The sequence below is a fragment of the Nicotiana attenuata genome, chromosome 11, assembly GCF_001879085.1.
Source record: "Nicotiana attenuata strain UT chromosome 11, NIATTr2, whole genome shotgun sequence".
Taxonomy (NCBI): domain Eukaryota; kingdom Viridiplantae; phylum Streptophyta; class Magnoliopsida; order Solanales; family Solanaceae; genus Nicotiana; species Nicotiana attenuata.
The window spans coordinates 23846952-23868423 of NC_031999.1; the positions used below are offsets into that span (position 1 = coordinate 23846952).

The 21472-nt window shown below is 38.9% G+C and overlaps 1 protein-coding gene and 2 non-coding genes across 3 annotated transcripts; 2 read left to right on the forward strand and 1 right to left on the reverse strand.

Annotated features, from left to right (window-relative positions):
* TRNAA-AGC lies at positions 7095 to 7167 on the forward strand. The gene has a single exon. It is a non-coding gene; the product is annotated as a tRNA-Ala (tRNA).
* Positions 10946 to 11018, forward strand: TRNAA-AGC. The gene has a single exon. It is a non-coding gene; the product is annotated as a tRNA-Ala (tRNA).
* Positions 11438 to 13431, reverse strand: LOC109235001 (protein RADIALIS-like 5). The gene is made up of 2 exons (XM_019401022.1): positions 13008 to 13431; positions 11438 to 11712 (listed from the first exon to the last, which is right to left on the reverse strand). Exons 1-2 carry the CDS (start codon positions 13247 to 13249, stop codon positions 11685 to 11687), a joined length of 270 nt encoding a protein of 89 aa, XP_019256567.1. The 5' UTR covers positions 13250 to 13431; the 3' UTR covers positions 11438 to 11684.

Here is a 21472-nt window from a genome sequence, read left to right on the forward strand (position 1 = left end):
GATCTTGACTTCCCATTTGAGTTATATAGTTAATCACTTCAAATGCCAATGATGTTCAAAGCCTTTCTCATACCTAGGTGTGTCAAAGTTCCCTAAGAGTCTCAAGGGACCCCGAGCAGTGCTTACATCCAGGTTTGCATAACTAGACAGAAATGAGTGCAGTGTGGAAGGGCCAGCCCTTATGTGTCCAAGTTCAGAGGGAGCTCAAGGGTCCCAAGGCAAGGCTCACACAAGAGGGGCAGAACCTAGGTTTTAAGAATATAGTAGGAGTGCAGAATAGAGATTTATCAAAACTGGGTTGCAAATAATAAGTGGTAAAAGTGGTTTTGAAAACAGTCGGAGTAGTGAAACAGAAACAGTAATCATTCAAAGGGGCAAGGGATTATGGGATTTATTATATAACCCCAGCAGGGGTCTGATTTGGTCATGCACAGCAATAGCTGGTGCTGGCATGGACACAAATCATCCAAAGGAGCACAAACACATATAGGGGATATGGGGGTTTGGGATTCATAAGGTGGCAAGTAAATAACAAATGACTGACAGAGTGCACACATAGAGGGGCATTAATTTAAAAGGGGAAGGGAGCATATTTCAGCATGCTAGTAACATGACTGGACTGCAGAAACATGAGCAGAAGTAAACATGAATGAGAAACTGAAGCAACTTAGAGAAATATGTTGTTGTTGAGACTTAAAAATTAACTAGGACATACCAGTAGAGAAGCAAAGTGCAGAAAGGTAAAGTAAACAGAAGTCCACAGTCTAGCCCTGGCTTTCAGCCGGCTAGACAAAGCAATAACACAAGTAGCAGTAAAGAAATAGAGAGTTTTAAGTGTAAGTGTGTGTTCTGAACTCAAGTTGTTCGTGTGTCTAAAAGAAAAGAGGGTATGGTATTTATAGTTTTGAAAATGAGTAGAGAAGAGGTAAAGTCTTAAACACAAACATGGAAATAATCACAATCAAAATCAATTAACACAAGTGATTCTCTTTAATTAAGGAATCACTGTTTAACGGGTAGTAACAGGTTTCATTAAGGAAAGAAATCAGTTTGGGGACAGGCTGATTATTGCCATATATGGGAGCAGTAAAAGTATGAAGTAAATAATCAAGTCTAAGTACCAAAAAATAGGCTTATTTTGGGAAAGGATTCAGCAAGGTAAAACATCACAGTAAAGGAAAGGAATCAATTAATTTTAAACAGATGAGTAAAAATTAGGGCTCGTAAGAAAACCCTTTTGCAATTAGTCAGAAGATTGAGAAAATCAAGATCAATCAAGAAAGGAACATGACTCTGCACTTCACCATATAAATAGCAAGGAATGAACAAGCATGCAGAGTTAAACGAGTTGACGAAAAGAAGCAACACAAACATACAGTAGCAGTAAGGGTAAGCTAGGGTTCAGTAGTAAGAAAATATTTGAAGCACAATAGTCAAGTAGGTCAAGTAGTCACATAGAAACAACAATGAAGAAAAACATAGCAACAGGTAAAGAGAGTCATAAACAAGTATAGGTCTCACAGTAACAAGTGAGGCAAAACTTCTTAAGAAATTAGGGCTTCAACAGTAGCCGAATTTAAGAGATGATAAGAGCTCAAATCAGATAAGTTAAACAAGGAGAAGAGAGTCAGAAACAAAGAACTTAATCGAACAAGTACACATTTAAACAAACAATTTCAGAACTCGGATAAGACCAAAAAAGGAACTAGGGTTTTTGACATGCTGAATCAAATAGAAGGAAAGCATAAAAAAGTTGTTTAAACATAGTAAAATCATGAAACAACACTAAAAATCAGAGAAGATGTCTTTAAAAAGTTAAGAGAAACCCTAATCGTTGAAAAATGAAGAGTCATTTTGAAAGAAAAGTCAAAGAACCTTCGAGAAACACTTAAAAAAGTTCATAGTAAGCACATATCTAAGATAGATCTGAAAGAAATTCAAAGGTCTTAGAGATTAGGGTTTTAGATAACCCAGAAAAGTGAGAAAGACTTTGAAAGTTAACGATCTAACCAGAAAAAGTCAAGGATCTACCTTGAAAGACCATGAATGGCCGGAGAAAGGTCATGGATGGCCGGAGAAAGGCCATGAACAGAAGTCGAGCAAGGACTGGACCAGATTCCTTCGAGGTCTGGCCATGAAACCACAAAAACAAACACCCAGGAGCCATAGGAGGCCGATACACATCTCAAATGGCCACGAGAGGCCATGGATTAGGTAGGTATTAGGGTGGGATTAGATGGCGGTGGCTAGGGTTCATGAGGGATTGCAGAGAGAATTGAGAGGGAAAGGGATTCAGAGGCGGCGGGCGGTGAAAAATGAAGTAGGTTTAGGGGTCGTTCAGGGTTAAAAATGGAAAGGGTGAATGCTGGCCGTTGATCTGAATGATCAACGGCCTGGATTAAATAGGGTAGGTAGGTGTCCGAGTTTGGGTCGGTTCAATTTGAAATTGGGTCGGGGTTTAATTGGGATTGGGCCGGGGAAATTGGGTTTAATTTGGGGTTACAATTAGGCTAAAACTGAAATGCGATTGGGCTAGATTTTAAATAGCCATTTTTATCTATTTAATTTACAAAAAATAATAAATTAATTTCTGAAAACAAATTAAAAGCACTAAAATGATTTATAATATATAATTAGCATATTAAAAATATAGGACCTGATTTTATGAATATAAATGCAATTAAATCTTAAAAGAGGCTAATATTGCAATTATATGCACTTTATCTTAAAAATACTAAATAAATTTGTAAAAATGTGCAAAAATTACCTTAGCTATATTTTAGCATAAATATGAAGATCCAATAATGAATCATCAAAAATAATAATTTTGGACATAATTATTGGGATTTTATGGATAAAAAGGGAAATAAAATGATTTAAAACCTTTAAAAATTATGAAAAAAATAATAAAACACTTGGATATGCTTACATATGCATATATATGCCATTTTGAAGTTATTTTGCATATTGAAAATATATTATGAAAAATTGGGTGTCAACAATAGTGATAACCCTTGTTTTAATTTACCGATAGTCAATTTTGCCATGATGTTGCACCAGGTCAACAATTAAATGACGAATATATGAATGTTCTTTATCCTAATGAAACTATTGATGAAAATGATGAGGAAAATGATGATTTAGATGATACACCTACTAGTCTTGGTGTTAACCCAACTGATAATAATCCAAATGATGTCGCGCCTGACCCTCCTGTAGTAACCCCTACTTTTAATAGATAACCTTCTAAACGCCCCGAAACATCTCTTGTTTGGCACTTTTTTACTCAACTAAGAGAACAAAATAAGGATAAGTGTAAAACTTGTAGGTCTTTGATGGCTCATAAATATACTGGAGACCGTAGCGGTACGGGTAGTTTGACTAGACACATAAAGTAACACCCTAGAGATAAAGCTAGATATCTTCACATGAAAGCTGCGCAAGAGGGGAGAAGTGTAGGTACTGAGGTTAACCCTAGTACCGGGTCAAATCTAGTTCAACCGGGAATTAACACTCTTACCGGTGGCATTTTATATTACGATGCAAATAAAGATCGTGAAGAATTGGCAAAAATGGTTACTGTTATGTACTTACCCTATAGTTTTCCTTCTAACCCTCACTTTGTGCATTATATTAGAAGAGTTTATAATCCTACTTTTAAAGGATGGCCTCGCGCAACCGTAAAGAGCGATATTTGTAAATATAAACATGAATATGAACAATATTTGCGCTATTTATTTACTCATATAGATTGTCGCATTGCTATTAAATGTGGAAATTGAAAAGGTTAAAATGGCTCTTAATTGGCTTTTTTATTCAAACCATAGAAGTAGACTTAGAGAATATTTTAAAAAATGTGATGAATTAGGCCTTAGAGAGAGAAAGGTTCCTAAAGCTTGTCCGACTAGATGAAATTACATGTACGAAAGTTTAGTTGTTGCATATGAATATAGAAACCCAATAAACGCAACGTTTATTGCTCGTGTTGGTGGTGGTGATGATGATGATGAAATGCTTACAAATCAGGATTGGACTAATGTTAAAATTCTTATAGATTTTTTAGAACAATTTCATATTTCTACAAATGAATTGTCTGGGCAATATTATCCTACTATTTTAAACTGTTTAGTTTATATTGCAGCACTCTGTGATTTGTTTGTTCAATTTTCAGAGGGTGGGGTAATTTATCAACTTGCTATTGATTCTATGAAAGATAAGTTTAAAAAATAATTTTTTCCTATCCCCCTATTTATGGTGTTGCTTCCATGTTAAATCCTACCCTGAAATTAGGAGGTCCTCACTTCTGGTATTCAAATATTTATAAGGCTTTAGATCTTTCAGATGAGGAATTTGCTACACTTGCAGATGCAAAAGCCTCAATTAAAATAAATGCCCAAACAATTTATAATGCTTATCAACTTGCCTTAGATCATGCTAGACCAAATGTTCCAACTCCTACTTCGTCTAGTTCGCAATCATCTAAAAGAACTGCGGGCCTAAAAGCACTTAGTTCTTGGACGGAGTTCAGGGGTTCTCAAGGTGATAATATTGGTGATACTTCACAACTAAATGAGCTTCAAGTTTATTTGTCGTAGGGACTTGAAAAAGAGAATCCAAACGGCACCTTTGATGTTTTGGAATGGTGGAAGGACAAAGAAAAACACTTTCCGCTTCTTTCCAGGATGGCTCGAGATATTTTATGTGTTCAAGCTTTAACAGTGGCATCAGAGAGCGCTTTCAGTCAAGCGAGACTTCAAATCGGTGATCATAGAGCGTCTATGAGGGAGAGCTTGGAAAAACCAGTACTCTTCAGAGATTGGATTCGTTCGGAAAGAAGAAATTTTGGACTTGCCGTATCACAATCGGAGATAGACGAAGCTTATGAAGAAATGCTAGCAGAACTTGCGGAGGATGCTGCTTCGCCCGGAAGCGGTGATGAACAAGCTTCTTTTCCGCCACCACCAACGGAAATTCCTCCGAACCTTGAAGGATTTATGAAATTTGTTAGAGATAATATGTAGACTAATATGTAACTTGTATTTTGGTACATCTTCATTAGTTTTTTTTTCCTTTTAATGGTGGTATTAGCACCTTGTTATGCTCATTCCATTGGGGGGAGGAAGACTAAGAAAGATATTGCCATTTTTGTTAATATCGTAATAATAAAAATTATAAGGCATTTCCTTGAATATTTCTTTTGCAATTTTTTTTTTGTGTTTAAATTTGAATAATAAGATTTAAGTCACAATTCAATAATATATTTACAAGAAATTATATAAGGCAGTATATAATACCTTCTTTCTAGAGAATCATCACCTTCTTTCTCAAAAATTGGAAAATACCTTCGATTCTCCCAATTTCCGAATGTCTAGAATCTGATTTTTGTCATGAGGAAAAAACTCGACACTTGCTTCCCTGCGGTGGTTCCGTTTGAGTCACTTGAGTCCAGTGAGTGAGGTCGCCGACGAGGTCGAGAAAATTTAAGCTTGAAGACATGCTATTCTCATTGTCTTTAGTCACTTCATTCATCAGCAGTAAGTATTTTTGAAATGTCTAGAGGTTTTGTTTTACTACTTTATTAGGAGTACATGTTATGGAAAATTTTATTTTTGATAAGTTCCTTACTGTTGATTTTTATGATGTTGCGATTGCTATTTGATTAAAAATAGTGTTCAAACCATGTTTTGCAACCCTTGGTTGGAAAATTGGCATACTGTAAGGAGATGATAATAATATTAATTGGATTAGTTATGTTATAAATGGATTTTTGAAGTATTCACACTTAAAAATATGCAAAGGTGAAGCAATAACATTTTGCTTTAGAGGCCGAAAAGGGTGCCCAGAGGAGGACTAGAAAATAGATGTAGTTCTTGCCTGTATTAATATATAAAAGAATGTTCATAAGATTTTAGGTGTTCTTCAGTACTATTGGATGAATGGTGATTCAGACATTGTCCGGAATGGCATTCTCTTGGATCAACAGATTATGATTGTTACTTGTTTGGGTATAACAGATGTTGGTAGGGAATTGTTTTTTTAGTTGGAGATGCTAAATTCTAGGTACTAATCAATTTTATTGATTCAATCGCACTACCTCTTTCCAAATGCTTTCCTTTAATAGGTTAAATTTCATAATCAATGGCCTCACAATAATCTCAAATTAGTTTGGACAATAATTCATATATGCGTAGTTGCTTTAGGCATGTTAATTAAATAAAACATCGTGATTATGGGTACGGTTCCCGTGTCATAGTCACGATACATAATTCCCAATTCGAGTGCGCGTTTCACGCGACTCGACCAGAACTTCGAAATAATAATAAAATAAATATGTTGTAACTCGTGGGTACGATTCCCGTGACGCGATTCGCAATATGTAGAAAAACCAATGAGTGCGCGACATCGCGACTTGTTCAACCAAATCTCATAATTGTTTAAAAATAATTAAAAGCGGTTAGAAAGTTAAAATGGATAATAGGTTTCAAATATGTATTAAATCAGATAATTAGGTTAATTATTAATAATTGAGCGACTGTGCTAAAACCACGGAACCCGGGAATGCCTAACACATTCTCTCTGGTTGACGGAATTCCTTACCCGGATTTCTGTATTTCGCGGACTGTAAAATAGAGTCAATTTTCCTCGATTTGGGATTTAGAATAAACCGGTGACTTGGGACACCATAAATTATCCCAAGTGGCGACTCTGAATTTGAATAATAATCCCGTTTCGATTATGTCACTTAAATTGGAAAAACTCCCTTATATCCCCCTCGGGTAAAAAGGAGGTGTGACACAATTAACCCTACCCAAATAGCGGGCTAAGTTGCCTAAGCCCATTTTGAAGTATTCATGGATTTGAGTCTGATATCTGTTGAAACTTCAAAGTTCAACATTTTCCCTTACTATCTGGAATTTCTTTTAAATTGTACACAAGCAGATGCCGAACCTCATTATTTAGCGGCTCTTCGAAGCCCTTCTTTCCGAACTTGTTAACACCAGAACACCCGCCATGAAGATCTATGCCAGCCGTCGGAATCAAACGAAGGTCGAAGGACCAATCTGTAAAATCATAAGAATGACACTGCCAGCGAAGGGGATGTAGCTCAGATGGTAGAGCGCTCGCTTAGCATGCGAGAGGTACGGGGATCGATACCCCGCATCTCCATTCTGCTTTTTCGGTTTGCAAACGGATTTTCGTGCCCTTCGACCCAGTAATCCATATATGAGGTCATAAACATTAAAATGTAATATGCAGCCCATGCATGATCACACATCTTGATTATTATTACCAGTTTTACATTTTTTGTCGTGGCAATTGGAGTGAAGGGATCGGTCAATCACTAAATGAACGGTCATGATTTTCTTCTTTTATTTAAGACATGGTTTGTGGAAGCAATGTTGTTCTAATATATATGCTTTAATTCTAGTTACGTTAAGTCATAAAATTTCGTAGTTAATTCTAGTTACGTTAAGTCATTAAATTTCGTAAAGATCTTAAGATTACACGAGAATGCTAGCTTTTGGTATATTTAAATTTATAATTAAATTAAATTAAATATTTTCAAATATATTGCATTAAGTAATTTTTACTATATATATTCCAAAAATTAATATGAAATTTACGTATAGAGAGACTAGTATACAAAATAGTATAACAGACTTTTTGCTACCTCTTTCACAGACTAATTAAGAGAATAGCACCCCTAATGCATAAAACTGATATATCAACGTACTCTGCTGATTTATATGGATAAAAGCGATAATCATCATATGGATAATATCTTGTAGCCTCTAACTTTTTTACTGAGACAATATTATATGTGTCGTCATCTTTATATTTGGAGTTTTTACAATAAAACATAGTTCGCATCTAACCAAATTTATATCTCTCTGTCTCAATCTCTCTCTTATTTTGCAACTCTTAGAGCCCGTTTGGACAAAAGAATTTTTTCACCTTTTTTCGAATTTTTTTTCGAAATCAGTGTTTGGCCATAAAATTTTCAATTTTCACTTGAAAATGAATTTTGGCATTTCTCGAAAATTTGAAAAACTCCAAAGAGCTATTTTTCAAAATTTTCACTCAGATCACTCACAAAACTTCAAAATCAACCCAAAATTATATTTATGTCCAAACACAACTCTAATTCTCAAATACTCCCCTCTGTTTCATATTAAATGAGGTACTTTCCTTTTTAGTCTGTTCCAAAATAAATGACACATTTCTAAATTTAAAAATTATTCAACTTTAAGCTCCTCATTTTACCCATTTTATCCTTAATGAGAAGCTTTTATAACCACACAAAAGTCATGGCCCCACAAAGTTTTACCCCTTAAGCTTTTAAGACCACAAATTTCAAAAGTCTTTCTCTTTTTCCTTAAACCCCGTGCCGAGTCAAACTACGTCATTTAATTTGAAACGAGGGGAGTACCACTTTTACTTGAGAAAAAAATTCACTTTTTTTTTTTGAAATTTTACAATTCTTATGTCCAAATGCCCACTTATACAATGGTTTCATCTTAATCTAATCTTTTTGACGTGGAATGTCTGTGTTTGTGTGTGTACATGGTGTGTTGATAGGTTACAAGTACCTTGGGAATAAGTACTTTACTTTATGTTTTGATAATCTAACAAACTTACCATCCAGAACCAGATACGGAACATGTTACACATCTACAAGACCATGAGATCACAAAGTTCGAGGTTGGGATCCAGCGTGGGATATAACTCAACTCTTCAGAGAGGAAGGAACAACTGAGGAAACACGTCCCTACCAGTTCCCGAGGAGACTGTATGAAGTCAACTCTCTAGCAGGAAAGTTACTGCCTGCACACGCTACTGCACAGGAGCAGTGCAGCAGTCAACTTTCTATGGAAAGCTTTTTACCTACCTTGCTTACATCATTGTAAGTGATGTCACACACGTATAAATACCATCAAGGAAGGTAAAACAACTTCACGTATAAATACCATCAAGGAAGGTAAAACAACTTACTTCATGAGAGAACCAGATAAAGGACCTGAAGCATGCCTGGTACAATCATTCAAGTTAATCGACTCAAGATAATCTGCGCAGTGTGCTTTAGATTCACAGGAACTAGATTAGGGACCTGATACCTTGGTGTTCCCCTGACAGAAGTATAAGTCAACTGCACAGCTGGAAAGCAACTGCAAAAAGTGACTGCCTGCAACAGTGCATGCAACAGTCACTTTCCATTGAGATTGGACATCACCATTGTGAATTGACATCACTAAGGTAATGTCTTGTGTAGTATAAACCTCATGCAAGGCACAAGATTCTGGTTCAACACTTGCAAATACAGAAAACGAAAATCCTCTCTCAAGTGCTTACAACAATCTCTCTCAAGAATAAAGCTGCTTCAACCTCAAGGACCGGATCCAAGATTGAAGATGTCTTAAGTCCTTAGGTTTTTTGTAGTNAACTCCTATCTTGCTTTCTTAGAAGCTGTTTTAGGAAACCCAAAATCACAAACCCTCCAAGTTTGTGTCTTGGCTAGAGTTAGTCGAGTTGTAAAGCCTTTGTAATAGAGTTATTACAAAGTGGCTTGTAATAGGGTTATTACAAGTTAGAGTGTCAAAAGCCTTTGTAACTGTAGAGTGACAAAGGGGCTTGTGGTGAGAGCATCACAAGTTAGTAAAATCCTTTGTAACTAGGGAGTCACAAAGTGGCTTGTGGTAAGAGTACCACAAGTTAGTTGAAGTCTTTGTAATAGGGTTATTGCAAAGTGGCTTGTAATAGGTTTTTACAAGTTAGTGAAGTTGAAAGCCTACAAGTGTAGGTCATGGTTTTTGTCCCCTTGAGTTGGGATTTTTTCACAAAAAAATCCTCTGTGTTCTTTACTTACTGCCGAGCTACTGTGGTAACAATTAGAGAACCTGATTCCCTGTACTGATTGGTTGCACAGTCTGTTGCTTACAGTAGGAACTGCTAGAGAATCTAGTTCTCTATACAGTGGGAACTTATCGTGTGTCTCATCTACGTACTGGTTCCGCAGTTAGCACTGTACGAAACTGATATAGGACCAGATCGCTATACAGTTTGGTTCCTCAGTATTTTCAGTGGAAACTCATAGAGGACCCGGTTCTCTATGCAGTTTGGTGGACGCTCAGTTTCTAACATGTGCTAAATCAGGGGTGGATCCAGCAACGAAACTAGGAATTTTCCAAGGGTATTCAAATTTGAAAGAAGTGAAAAAACAGTTCTCGACAAAGGATGTTCAATATGTGTTATATACCTCTAAAACGTAATATTTTACTTATATACACAGTGCAATATTTCGACGAAGGGTGGTCAGTTGACCACCCTTGTGACCATGTGGCTTCGCCACTGGGTGGATCTATAGCCCCAGTACATGGAGCACGTGAACCAATGGTCTCTCCGCCGAACTAGGTATTTTATGAATATATTTTTTAAAATTGATCAAATATTACCTACTGGCACCCATGCTCCAAAAAAACTAAATGGTGAGGCTGAATGCCAAGTTATTTACCTAGAGGAATAGGGATCAATTCTCACTTAATAATTTTATTTTTCACTTCTTTTAGTGGTGGACCCGTGTAATAAAAATTCTAGATCCGCCCCTACATGAAATCCTACCAAAATTTCAACATATGTTAATTCTGAACCCATAATTTTAGAAGTACAATGAGTTGAGTATAAAATTAGTAAAGAACGAACCTACATCTAGTATAAATCATGAATCCACGTTTTATCTCCTTTGCTTATCACATATTGGTGAAATTCCATCCTTAAGTATTTGGAGTTAGAATAAAAAATAAGTTTATACACCACACTCTTGTCCAACTCATCTTAGTATTCATGGATTTGAGTCTGATATCCGTTGAAACTTCAAAGTTTAACATTTTCTCAATGTTCTTTAAATTTTACACATTTATAAAACCATAAGAATGACACTGCCAGCCATGGGGATGTAGCTCAGATGGTAGAGCGCTCGCTTAGCATGCGAGAGGTACGGGGATCGATACCCCGCATCTCCATTCTGCTTTTTCGGTTTGCAAACGGATTTTCGTGCCCTTCGACCCAGTAATCCATATATGAGGTCATAACATTTTAATGTTTTTAAAATGTAATATGCAACCCATGCAAGATCACACACCTTGATTATTATTACCAGTTTTACATTTTTTATCGTGGCAATTGGAGTGAAGGGATCGGTCAATCACTAAATGAATGGTCAGGATTTTCTTCTCTTATTTAAGACATGGTGTCTGGAAGCAATGTTCTTCAAATATATATGCTTTAATTCTAGTTACGTTAAGTCATAAAATTTCGTAGTTAAATTATTCCTTTAGGTAGGATTCAATTAGAATAAGAAAAAGGCAAGGAAAGTGAAAGTGTCCCTCTGTTTTGGTTAGTTGTCTGGCGGCCGAAAGATAAACGTATTAGCAAGGAGAAGTAGAAAAGGAAACATATTTTGGACTAAACAAAAACACACACGAAGATAGTAGTACATTTTGATCTCTTCATAAACTGGGTATAGAAAAGAAACATCAGGCTAGGAGGACTAAAAGTAAGATGCAAATCACTTTAGAGATGAATTTGCTAATTATGCTGCTCCCTTTTTTTTTTTTTTTTTTTTTTTTTTTTTTTTTTTGCATATTGAATTTTGTACAGAACTGTTGAGCATCGTTGCAGGTTTCTCCTCACTGTAGCTTTAGATTCTTCAGAAGCCTGTTCAATAAAAAAAGAAAAAAAAAATTAGGATGAGTAGATCAACATCATTTAATTATTAAAAAGACTAATACTTTATTTAATTGAAGAAAACTTTTAACTAATGGCCTAAGGCAGTAGAATATTATCAACTTGCGTTCAGAATTTCTGCCAAATGGATCAGAAATTAATAACCCTGCTTATTCCTCATGCTTTTGTCATCTTCTTACATTGCATTGCAGAGAAAAAGGGGCAGCATGAATAGAGATATATATATAGCCTACTTGTGCTAATTAAGAAATGTAAGATAATATGCTTTTTATAATAAGCTAAATATAAATGTGACAGGCAGGACTTATTGCATGTGGATGTCCAAATCATCATCCTTCCAAGGAGACAGGATTGAGTTTTGAAGAAAAAAGGGGCACCGACCTAAAAACATGCCGATACAGTGTAAAGATTTTCATATTATATATATATTTTAGTGAAATTAAACTTATGATAGCTTTAGCTGGTTAGTTAATATTTTTATCAGGTTATATACTATCAATTAAGGCTTATATGAATTTTCTAAGCTAGGTAACCTAATTGTCTAAATTTTTTTTTTTATTGGCAGTGTATAACACTCAAACATATCTATTCCGTGTAAACACTCCTAAAATCATCTTCTTGTGAAGAGACTATAGTTGCTTAAAGGGTTATCAAGGAATGTAAGAAGCCAATAAAATATTTGGAGCATCATTTGGTGATAGAAAAAATTGTGAAACTAGGGTGTTTTGTACTTCCTCCGTTCCAGTTTATGTGAATCTATTTTCTTTTTGGTCCGTTCTAAAAAAAATGACCACTTTCTAAATTTGGAAATAATTTTGCTTTAATTTACATTTCTACCCTTAATGAGAAGCTTTTATAACCACACAAATACTGTGGGTCCTTTTTTAACTTGTTAAGGAGCACAAATTCCAAAAGTTTTCATTTATTCTTGGAATCGATGTCCAGTCAAACAGATTCACATAAATTGGAACGGAGGGAGTAGTATAATGTATTGGTCCAAGATTAAGATGTATATATAGGACCATATGCATGTGATCTTAAGCAAGTAGGAATAGATTTCATGTTATCAGTTGGAAGCTCAATAGACGTTAAAAGGCCGGTAAAATTGCATCCTTCACTAAGATATCTGCAAATCAAATAGTATAAGCATATACGTGAAGTTGACAGTTTCCTGTCTTTCCTTAGACTATAGGTGTCTGATTTACAGTACACTTAATTCAATGAGGAAATCATGTTTAGCCTTAGGGGCAGAGATTATACAGTACCTCTGTTCATTAGCATAACCTCTAACATTGGTTAGAGCAGGCTTGTATTTGGGCAAAGGTATTTGGTCATTTTCTATTTGCATAATATCCTTGAGAAGTAGCTCATAGTGTCTCCTCACTTCCTCTGCTGATTTCCCTCCAACATTCCTCGCAATGTTATGCCAGCGATCCGGAGTATCCCTGTCATATAATGCCAACGCCTCCTCAAATCTCTTGTTTTGCTTTGTTGTCCATGAACCCATCACAGATAAGTAATTTAAGTCAAAAAACAAAAAGACTGAGATGATATGGGAAAGAGAGTGCTAAACTAGCTCCTTATAAGCTGGAAGAGAAAGGTTTTCTTTTCTGCAATATTTATTCTTTTTCTTTGAGGGGATGTACACATATTCTTGTGCTTAAGTAGCCAGCAAATGGGAAGAGGAGGAGGGAGAATATGTAGAAAGGACATACTTGTAATCAGATCTTGCAAAGTCCCTTTCTTGTCTTTTATAATATCATCAGCAAGTGGATCACCTAGCTAAGGATTAGATTCCATAATTCCAATTCTACTGGCTAAGATAGTTGGGCAAAAGCGATTAAATATTACTCCACTTGAAAATTTATACAGATATTCTTCTGCTCTTTCATTAAAAAAGGTTGCTCGAGTGTATACGGGTAAAATCGGGGATAAAACATACCCCGATTCCCGGTGAAGAAAACAGAAGAAGCGCATGAACGTACGAGACTGAAATCGAGGTTGGGAACCTTTCATATCGAGAACTACGAAAGAAGAACAATGTGTTCATCATCGGGCGTGATAAAGGGACGCTTCCCGGACCCAGAACGGGTTCTAAAACCTCGAAAAACATGGTAAACGGTTACACACGACGGATAAAGGGCCGTGATATTTGTACCTGACCGGATATCACGGCATAGATCTCGCTCGATGTCGGATACGGATCAGTTATTAACGAGAAAAGAAGATTTTTACCTTTTTTTAGACTTGTACTAGGGATGAAAGTCTCCTACTATATAAATGAGAGGTTTTTTTGTTTGAGCGACACATTGTAACACGCAAATCAAGGCAATACAAATTTATTTTTTGCTTTCTAGCTATTGCAAAAGTTCTTACTTAACTGCTTGTTCTTCATTCGATCTGGATTCGAACCAAGGGTTCGATGGGGGGCAAAACTACTGTTCAACCTAGGATAATATTACAACTGGTTTGATCATTCATTTTGTCTTTAACTCATTTGTCTAATATTCCTGATTATTTGTGTTGAATAAATCTACCTATCCTTAAAACCACGTACAAGTTTAATTGTTATCTGATTTAAGGGTAAACAGTTTGGCTTCCACCATGGGGCTAAGGATAATAGTGGTGATTTGATACAAATCTCCATAATACACTATATTTTACGCTTGTTCTTTAAAGTCTTAATTTCTAGTCAACATAAAAATGTCAAATTCTCAATCTGCCCACTTGAACGTTGATGCTGAGTCTGGCCATCATGGCGAAAACAATAATCTGGTGGAATCAAGTGAGAAGAAAATTGAGGCCAATGACAAGAAGGTGGAAACATACAATTCCAGGGTCGATCAAATCCCCCGAGCACCCCCGATATTGAAAGGGCCAATTCCAAGAAATTTATCCAGAAGCCTCTTCTTCCGAGCGCGGTACCGAAGCCGATCCCAAAAAGGTTTCGTATGCCCGAAATCCCAAAAATATAACGGCACCACGGATCCGAATGAGCATGTGACCTCCTATACATGCGCCATCAAAGGGAACGACTTGGAAGATGAAGAAATCGAGTCGGTGTTACTATAGAAGTTTGGGGAGGCTTTGTCCAAATGAGCGATGATATGGTATCACAACTTACCACCAAATTCCATTGACTCGTTTTCTATGCTTGCACATGCTTTCGTGAAGGCCCATGCCGGGACCTTCAAGGTTGAGATCAGAAAGTCAGACCTTTTCAAGGTTAAACAAAGAGATAACGAGATGCTCAGGGAGTTTATGTCAAGGTTCTAGATGGAATGGATGGACCTGCCTCCGGTTGCAGATGGTTGGGCCGTTCAGGCATTCACTCACGGGCTTAACCCTGAAGCTCCTTGGCTTCACAGCAACTAAAACAAAATTTCATAGAGTACCTGGCGATAACTTGGGCCGACGTCCACAACAGGTACCAGTCTAAGATTAGAGTCGAGGACGACCAACTCAGAGCCCCTTCTGGTCTGTTTATCCCATCAGGGCCGACGACAGGCCTAAGAGAGCCGTTGATCATGATCCAAGACCTGTGGGGGATCGGTACCAACCGTACATCACAGATCGAAGGATAAATAGGTCCGGGCACCAACCCACAAGGAACAAAAAGAGAGGTGATCGAGGGCCCAGTATCCGAGGTCTGACGAGCAAAAAATAGTTTCGACAGACTGTTCGGGGGCAGGGAAGCACCGAGGTTATCAGAGTATAACTTCAACATTGATGTTTCTAGCATCGTGTCGGCCATCAGGCGCATCAAAGAGACCAAGTGGCCTCGACCTTTCAGTCCGACCCTACCCAAAGAGATCCTAACTTAATATGTAACTACCACGGCACCTATGGTCAAAGGACTGAGGATTGCCGACGGCTAAGAGAAGAAGTGGCCCGATTATTCAACAACGGGTACCTCCGAGAGTTTCTGACTGATCGGGCCAAAAACAACTTCAGGAATAGTGATGCCAACGAACATGCCGAACAAGAGGAGCCTCAGCACGTCATCAACATGATCATCAGAGGGGTCGATGTCCCCCAAGGACCAACAATAAAGTGCACCAAAGTGTCTATCACGAGGAAAAAATGCACCCGAGGTTATGTCCCGGAGGGAACCATTTTGATTAGCGATGAGGATTGCGAGGGCATCATGCAACCTCACAATGACGCGCTGGTAATATCCGTACTTATCAATAAATCTCGAGTTAAACGTGTGTTGATTGATCTAGGTAGCTCGGCCAACATCATTAGATCAAGGGTCATAGAGCAGTTGGGATTACAGGACCAAATAGTGCCAACAGTACGAGTGTTGAACGGATTTAACATGGCATGCAAAACCACTAAAGGGGAGATAACCCTACTGGGACAATCCAAGAGACAATGTTCTACATGATCGAAGGGACATAAGGTATAACGCTCTATTTGGAAGGCCGTGGGTTCACAACATAAGGGTGGTACCCTCGACCTTGCACCAGGCGTTGAAATTCCCTACATCGGGAGGAGTCAAGGTAGTCTAGGGAGAGCAGCCGTCTGCAAAGGAGATTATTGCAGTCGACGAGGTAATCCCAGTGCCCGCAGTTTAGATGTAAAGGAACATGGAGCTAACAGAGGAAGAAACAAAATAACAATCACTGATTCCCATCTCGATCAAACCAGAGGAATGAGGAATACATGAGGAAGATGATTATGGGGGCCCGAGATCGTTCATAGCTCCTGATGACACCGACGCCACCAAATCGATGGTCGAGGAGTTGGAGAAAATCAAATTAATCAAACACCTACCGGATCGAATGGTATACCTAGGCACGGGGTTAACCCCCGAGCTCATGAATAAACCCTTTGATTTTCATAAAGCTAACATAGATTTTTACGCTTGGTCCCATCTTGACATGACATGGATCCCACCGGAGGTAACCACTCATAAGCTGAGTTTGGACCCGAAGTTCCATTCGATTAAGCAGAAGAAGAGACCGCAGTCCGAGGTCAAGCATGCGTTCATCAAGGATGAGGTATCCAAACTCCTTAAAATAGGGTCCATCCGGGAAGTTAAATACCTGGACTGGTTAACTAACATAGTGGTAGTATCTGAAAAGGGGAATAAGCTAAGAATGTGTGTAGTACAACAAACTAAACAAGGCATGCCCTAAAAATTCTTTCCTTTTGCCTAACAACGATTGGATGATTGACGCGACAGCCGAGCATGAGATACTCAACTTTCTCGATGCCTATTCCGGGTACAACAAAATTTGGATGGACCCGGATGATCAAGAGAAGACTTTCTTCATCACTAAATTTGGCACCTACTATTATAATGTAATGCCGTTTGGATTAAAGAATGTCGGTGCCACCTATCAATCCCTAGTAAACCGGATGTTTGAAGAACAGATAGAAAATGAATGGAAGTTTATATTGACGACATGTTAGTCAAGTCCCTGGGAGCAGAGGACTATTTGAAATATTTGCAGGAGACCTTCGACATACTGAAGAAATACAATATGAAGCTGAACCTAGAGAAGTGCGCATTCGGGGTCGGATCGAGAAAATTCCATGGGGTCATGGTATCCATTGAGGGATCGAGATCAACCCCGACAAAATCGATGCCATAGAGGACATCACCATGGTGGACAATGTCTAGGCCGTTCAAAGGCTGACCGGGCGTATAGCTGCCCTGGACCGCTTCATATCGAGGTCCTCGGAAAAAAGTGGTCGATTCTTCTCATTGTTAAAGAAGAAGAATAACTTTTCTTGGACCCCAGAATGCCAACAAGCTTTGGAAGAACTCAAACGGTACCTATCGAGTCCGCCCCTGCTACACACCGCGAAGGCAGACGAACAACTGTACCTCTACTTGGCAATTTCCAAGGTGGCGGTAAGTAGAGTCTTAGTCTGGGAGAAAAAGGTATGCAATTTCCTATTTACTATGTCAGAGAACTCTAGATGAGGCTGAATCAAGGTATCCTCACCTGGAAAATTTGGCGCTCGCCTTGCTAAGCGCCCTCAGAAAGCTAAAATCATACTTTCAATGCCACCCCATGTGTGTCGTGACCTCTTAATCACTAAGGAACATCATTCACAAACTCAAGCTCTCGGGCTGGTTGGCTAAGTGGGACGTCAAAATTAGCGGGTACCATATCGAGTATCAACCCCTAACCACCATAAAATCTCAGATTTTGGAAGACATCATGGTCGACTTTGCGCCGGCCTAAATACCCGAAGTCGAAAGGGAATTACTGTTAGCCTTGGGACCATTTCGGGAATCTGGACCCTTTTCACGGACGGTTCCTCGAACCCGAAGGGGTCCAGGCTCGGCATCATATTAAACCCACCTACAGGAAATGTAATTAGGCAATCTATTAGAACTGTAAAATTGACTAACAATGAGGCTGAGTATGAGGCGACGATTGTAGGTCTAAAATTGGCTAAAAGCCTTGGGGCCAAGGTAATCGAAGTTAAATGCGACTCTCTCCTTGTGGTAATCAAGTTAACGGGATGTTCGAAGTAAAAGAAGAATGGACGCAAAGGTACTTGGAAAAATTACAGGCGACCCTGCATCAATTCAGGGAATGGACCCTAGAGCACGTACCCCGAGATCAGAACAACTAGGCTGATGCACTGGCTAACTTGGGGTTGTCGGTTGATGCCGATGAATTCGGTTCGGGAACAGTAGTGCAACTAATGAAGTCGGTGATAGAAGAAGGCCACATAGAAGTAAACTCATCGAGTTTAACTTGGGATTGGAGGAACAAATACGTAGACTACTTGAAGACCGGAAAATTGCCTTTGGATCTCAAAGAATCGAGAGCCCTGCGCACCAAGGCGGCCAGATTCTGCTTGGTCGAAGGGGCATTGTTCAGGAGAACCTCCGACGGCCCACTAGCCAGATGCTTGGTACCGGGAGAGACCGAATACGCCATGAGAGAAGTTCACGAAGGCACTTGCGGGAAACATTCGGGGACAAAATCTTTAGTTCAGAAACTAATTAGGGCCGGCTATTACTGGACTGAAATGGAGAAAGATACGAAGGACTTCATATGGAAATGCGACGACTGCCAAAGACTCGCCCCGATGATCCATCAATTGGGAGAAATGCTCCAATCGATCTTGTCCCCGGGGCCATTTATGAAGTGAGGAATGGACATCGTCGGTCCCCTGCTATGGGCACCAAGTAAAGCACAATTCATACTATTCATGACCGATTATTTTTCCAAATGGTCGAGGCTCAAGCATTCGAAAATGTCCCGGAGAAAGAAGTGATTGACTTCATCTGGGATCACACAATATGTTGGTTTTAGATACCGGCCGAGATCATTTTCGACAATGGAAACCAATGCGTCTGCAGCAAGCTGAATAAATATTTTGAAGATCACAAGATCAAGAAGATACTATCAATGCCTTATCATTCTATTGCGACCGAAGAGACAAATGGCGAGGCCATGTGCACAAGCATGGAACTATTGGATGAAAGACGGGAGGCTGCCCTAGTCCGGTTTGCCGCCCAGAAAAAGCGAATAGTAAGGTATTACAACTGAAGAACTAGCCTCCGACACTTTTAAGTCGGGGACTTGGAATTGAGGAAAGTAACATTACACATCAGGAACCCGAACGAAGAGAAGCTGGGATCGAACTGGGAAGGACTGTATCGAGTTGTCAGAATAACAGGCAAAGGTCCGTATAAACTCTAAGCGGAAAACGACGTACAACTATCGAACAATTGGAACGTGACACACTTAAAGCAGTACTACTGCTAAGGTACGAACTCATACTTTTTAATCATCTTATAAATTGGACTAACATATGCAGGTAATCGACCAAGGACAGATGTGGCTATTAGGTCTAAAAGCACGTGTTTTACTATTTTTCCCTTGAACTGGTTTATTCTCTAAGTGGGTTTTCTGGAAAGGTTTTTAACGAGGCAACAATAAAACATGCTAACTTAGATTTGAAGACAGGTTTCAAATCGGAGTCAATGATCATTTGCTTCAGGTCAATAGTATCCGAGCCCTCACGAGTTAGACCTTGAATACTGGGGGCCATTGCCCTCGGATTAAGGTCTTTATCATGGGAAAAAGAAAACTTTATGTGCTAAAAGCTAAGGCTCGGTGGTTAGAATTCATTGTAAGGGCCAAACGGTCGTATGAACCGTGCCCACATAGTCCACTCTAGCCATGGAACAAGTTTTGATGTGCTTTCGATCGTGTACATTGCATACTAAGAAATGAAAGAAATTTTCACTTCCCTTACACTTTATTACTACGCATTTTTGTTTCTTCGATCGCGGATCCTAAAGCCCACGGGCTACCCCTGCTCGGGACTATCGAGCCCACGAGCTACCCCTACTCTGGAAAAATTGCCCGATGAAAATTCGAAAGACCCGGGCTACCGAATCCCCAAGGCACCAAACCTATTAGTCGGTGCCCAAATATAAAACGCTAATGCAACATTAAAAATGGCTCGGAGACGTCCGAAGTCCGTAACCAGAAAATAAGGCCCTTACAAAAATTTGAAACCTACTAAAAGGGTACCCTCGGCAAAAACATCGTCTAAAAACACTTAAGCATCTTGAAAACCTTCAGTCTCACTGAGGGTTTGAAGCCATAAGCAAACAAAGTTGCATCAAAGTTGGGCTTCATTCGAACCTCCAAAAAACAAATGCCCCGGAACTACATCCGACTTTATGCTAAGGCATAAAAAACAATACATAAATAGAAAATGTAAGGAGATGCTGGAAAAGTAAAGACAAGATATTGCCAGAAAGGGAAATTTTATATAATATAATATATAATATATATATATATATAGTATATATATACTATATATCATTATATTATATAATAGTATATATATAATTCCAAAAAGGTTACGAAGGCCCGATAGAACAGCCATAAAATAAACAAAAAAAAATACATAAGGAAAAATAAAAAACTGGAAAAATACAAAGGCATCTATGCCTGGTCTTCATCGGGGCCCGACTCATCGCTAGAACCGTTGGAGCCCCTGGAGCCCTCAGAGCCCTCGAAACCTCAGAGCCTTGGGGATCCTCAGGCTCGTAGAGATCCTTTGCTTCGGCCTCAAGTCTCCTAGCTTCTTCAATCTAGGCCGATAGGTCAAACTCTCGGGCGTGGATCTCTTCGAGGGTATCTCTCCGGGATAACCGCTTTATGTACTCAGTCTTCGTCCTTTAGTGGGTCTCGGCTGCCTCCACATCACCCTTATACTAGGCCACCATTTTCTCGGCATCAACAAAGGTTGTATCCAATTTGGACCTCATTGCCGCAAAAACTCTTCCGAGACCATCCCGTTCCGTGAATATCGAGCTTAGCTAGGACCGGAGATGATCATTTAGCCGGGACCACTTATCAACTTTGTCCTTCGCCACTCGAAGTTGGTTCTCGACCGATTCCAACTCCACCTTCGCAGCTTCCTTCTCTGAATCCGGCAGGTCCATCTTGCCCTTCCACACTTAGGTCATGGCCTTGACCTTGTCCATCTCAACCCGCAGCTGGTCGATCAGTTCTATCTTCTGTTGGACCTGCGAAGTTGTGTTGTTAGTCACCACAACTAGCTGCTCGTTTTTAGATTCAAAGATCTTTACGTACCGACCAGGTCAGAGTGTTCCCGCTTTAGGGTTGAGGCCTCATTCTGAGCTTTTTCCAGCTCGGCCTAGAGAATCGGAAGGTCTTTAAGAGTCTCGTCTTATTGCTCACTAATAGCGCTATATTTGTCCTTTTTCCTG

Coding starts and splice junctions, on each gene's coding strand:
- LOC109235001 (XM_019401022.1), bottom strand. CDS start 13,249: ATGGGTTCATGGACAACAAAGCAAAACAAGAGATTTGAGGAGGCGTTG. Junction 11,713..13,007: donor GGTTATGCTAATGAACAGAG/GTACTGTATAAT, acceptor TTTATTGAACAG/GCTTCTGAAGAATCTAAAGC.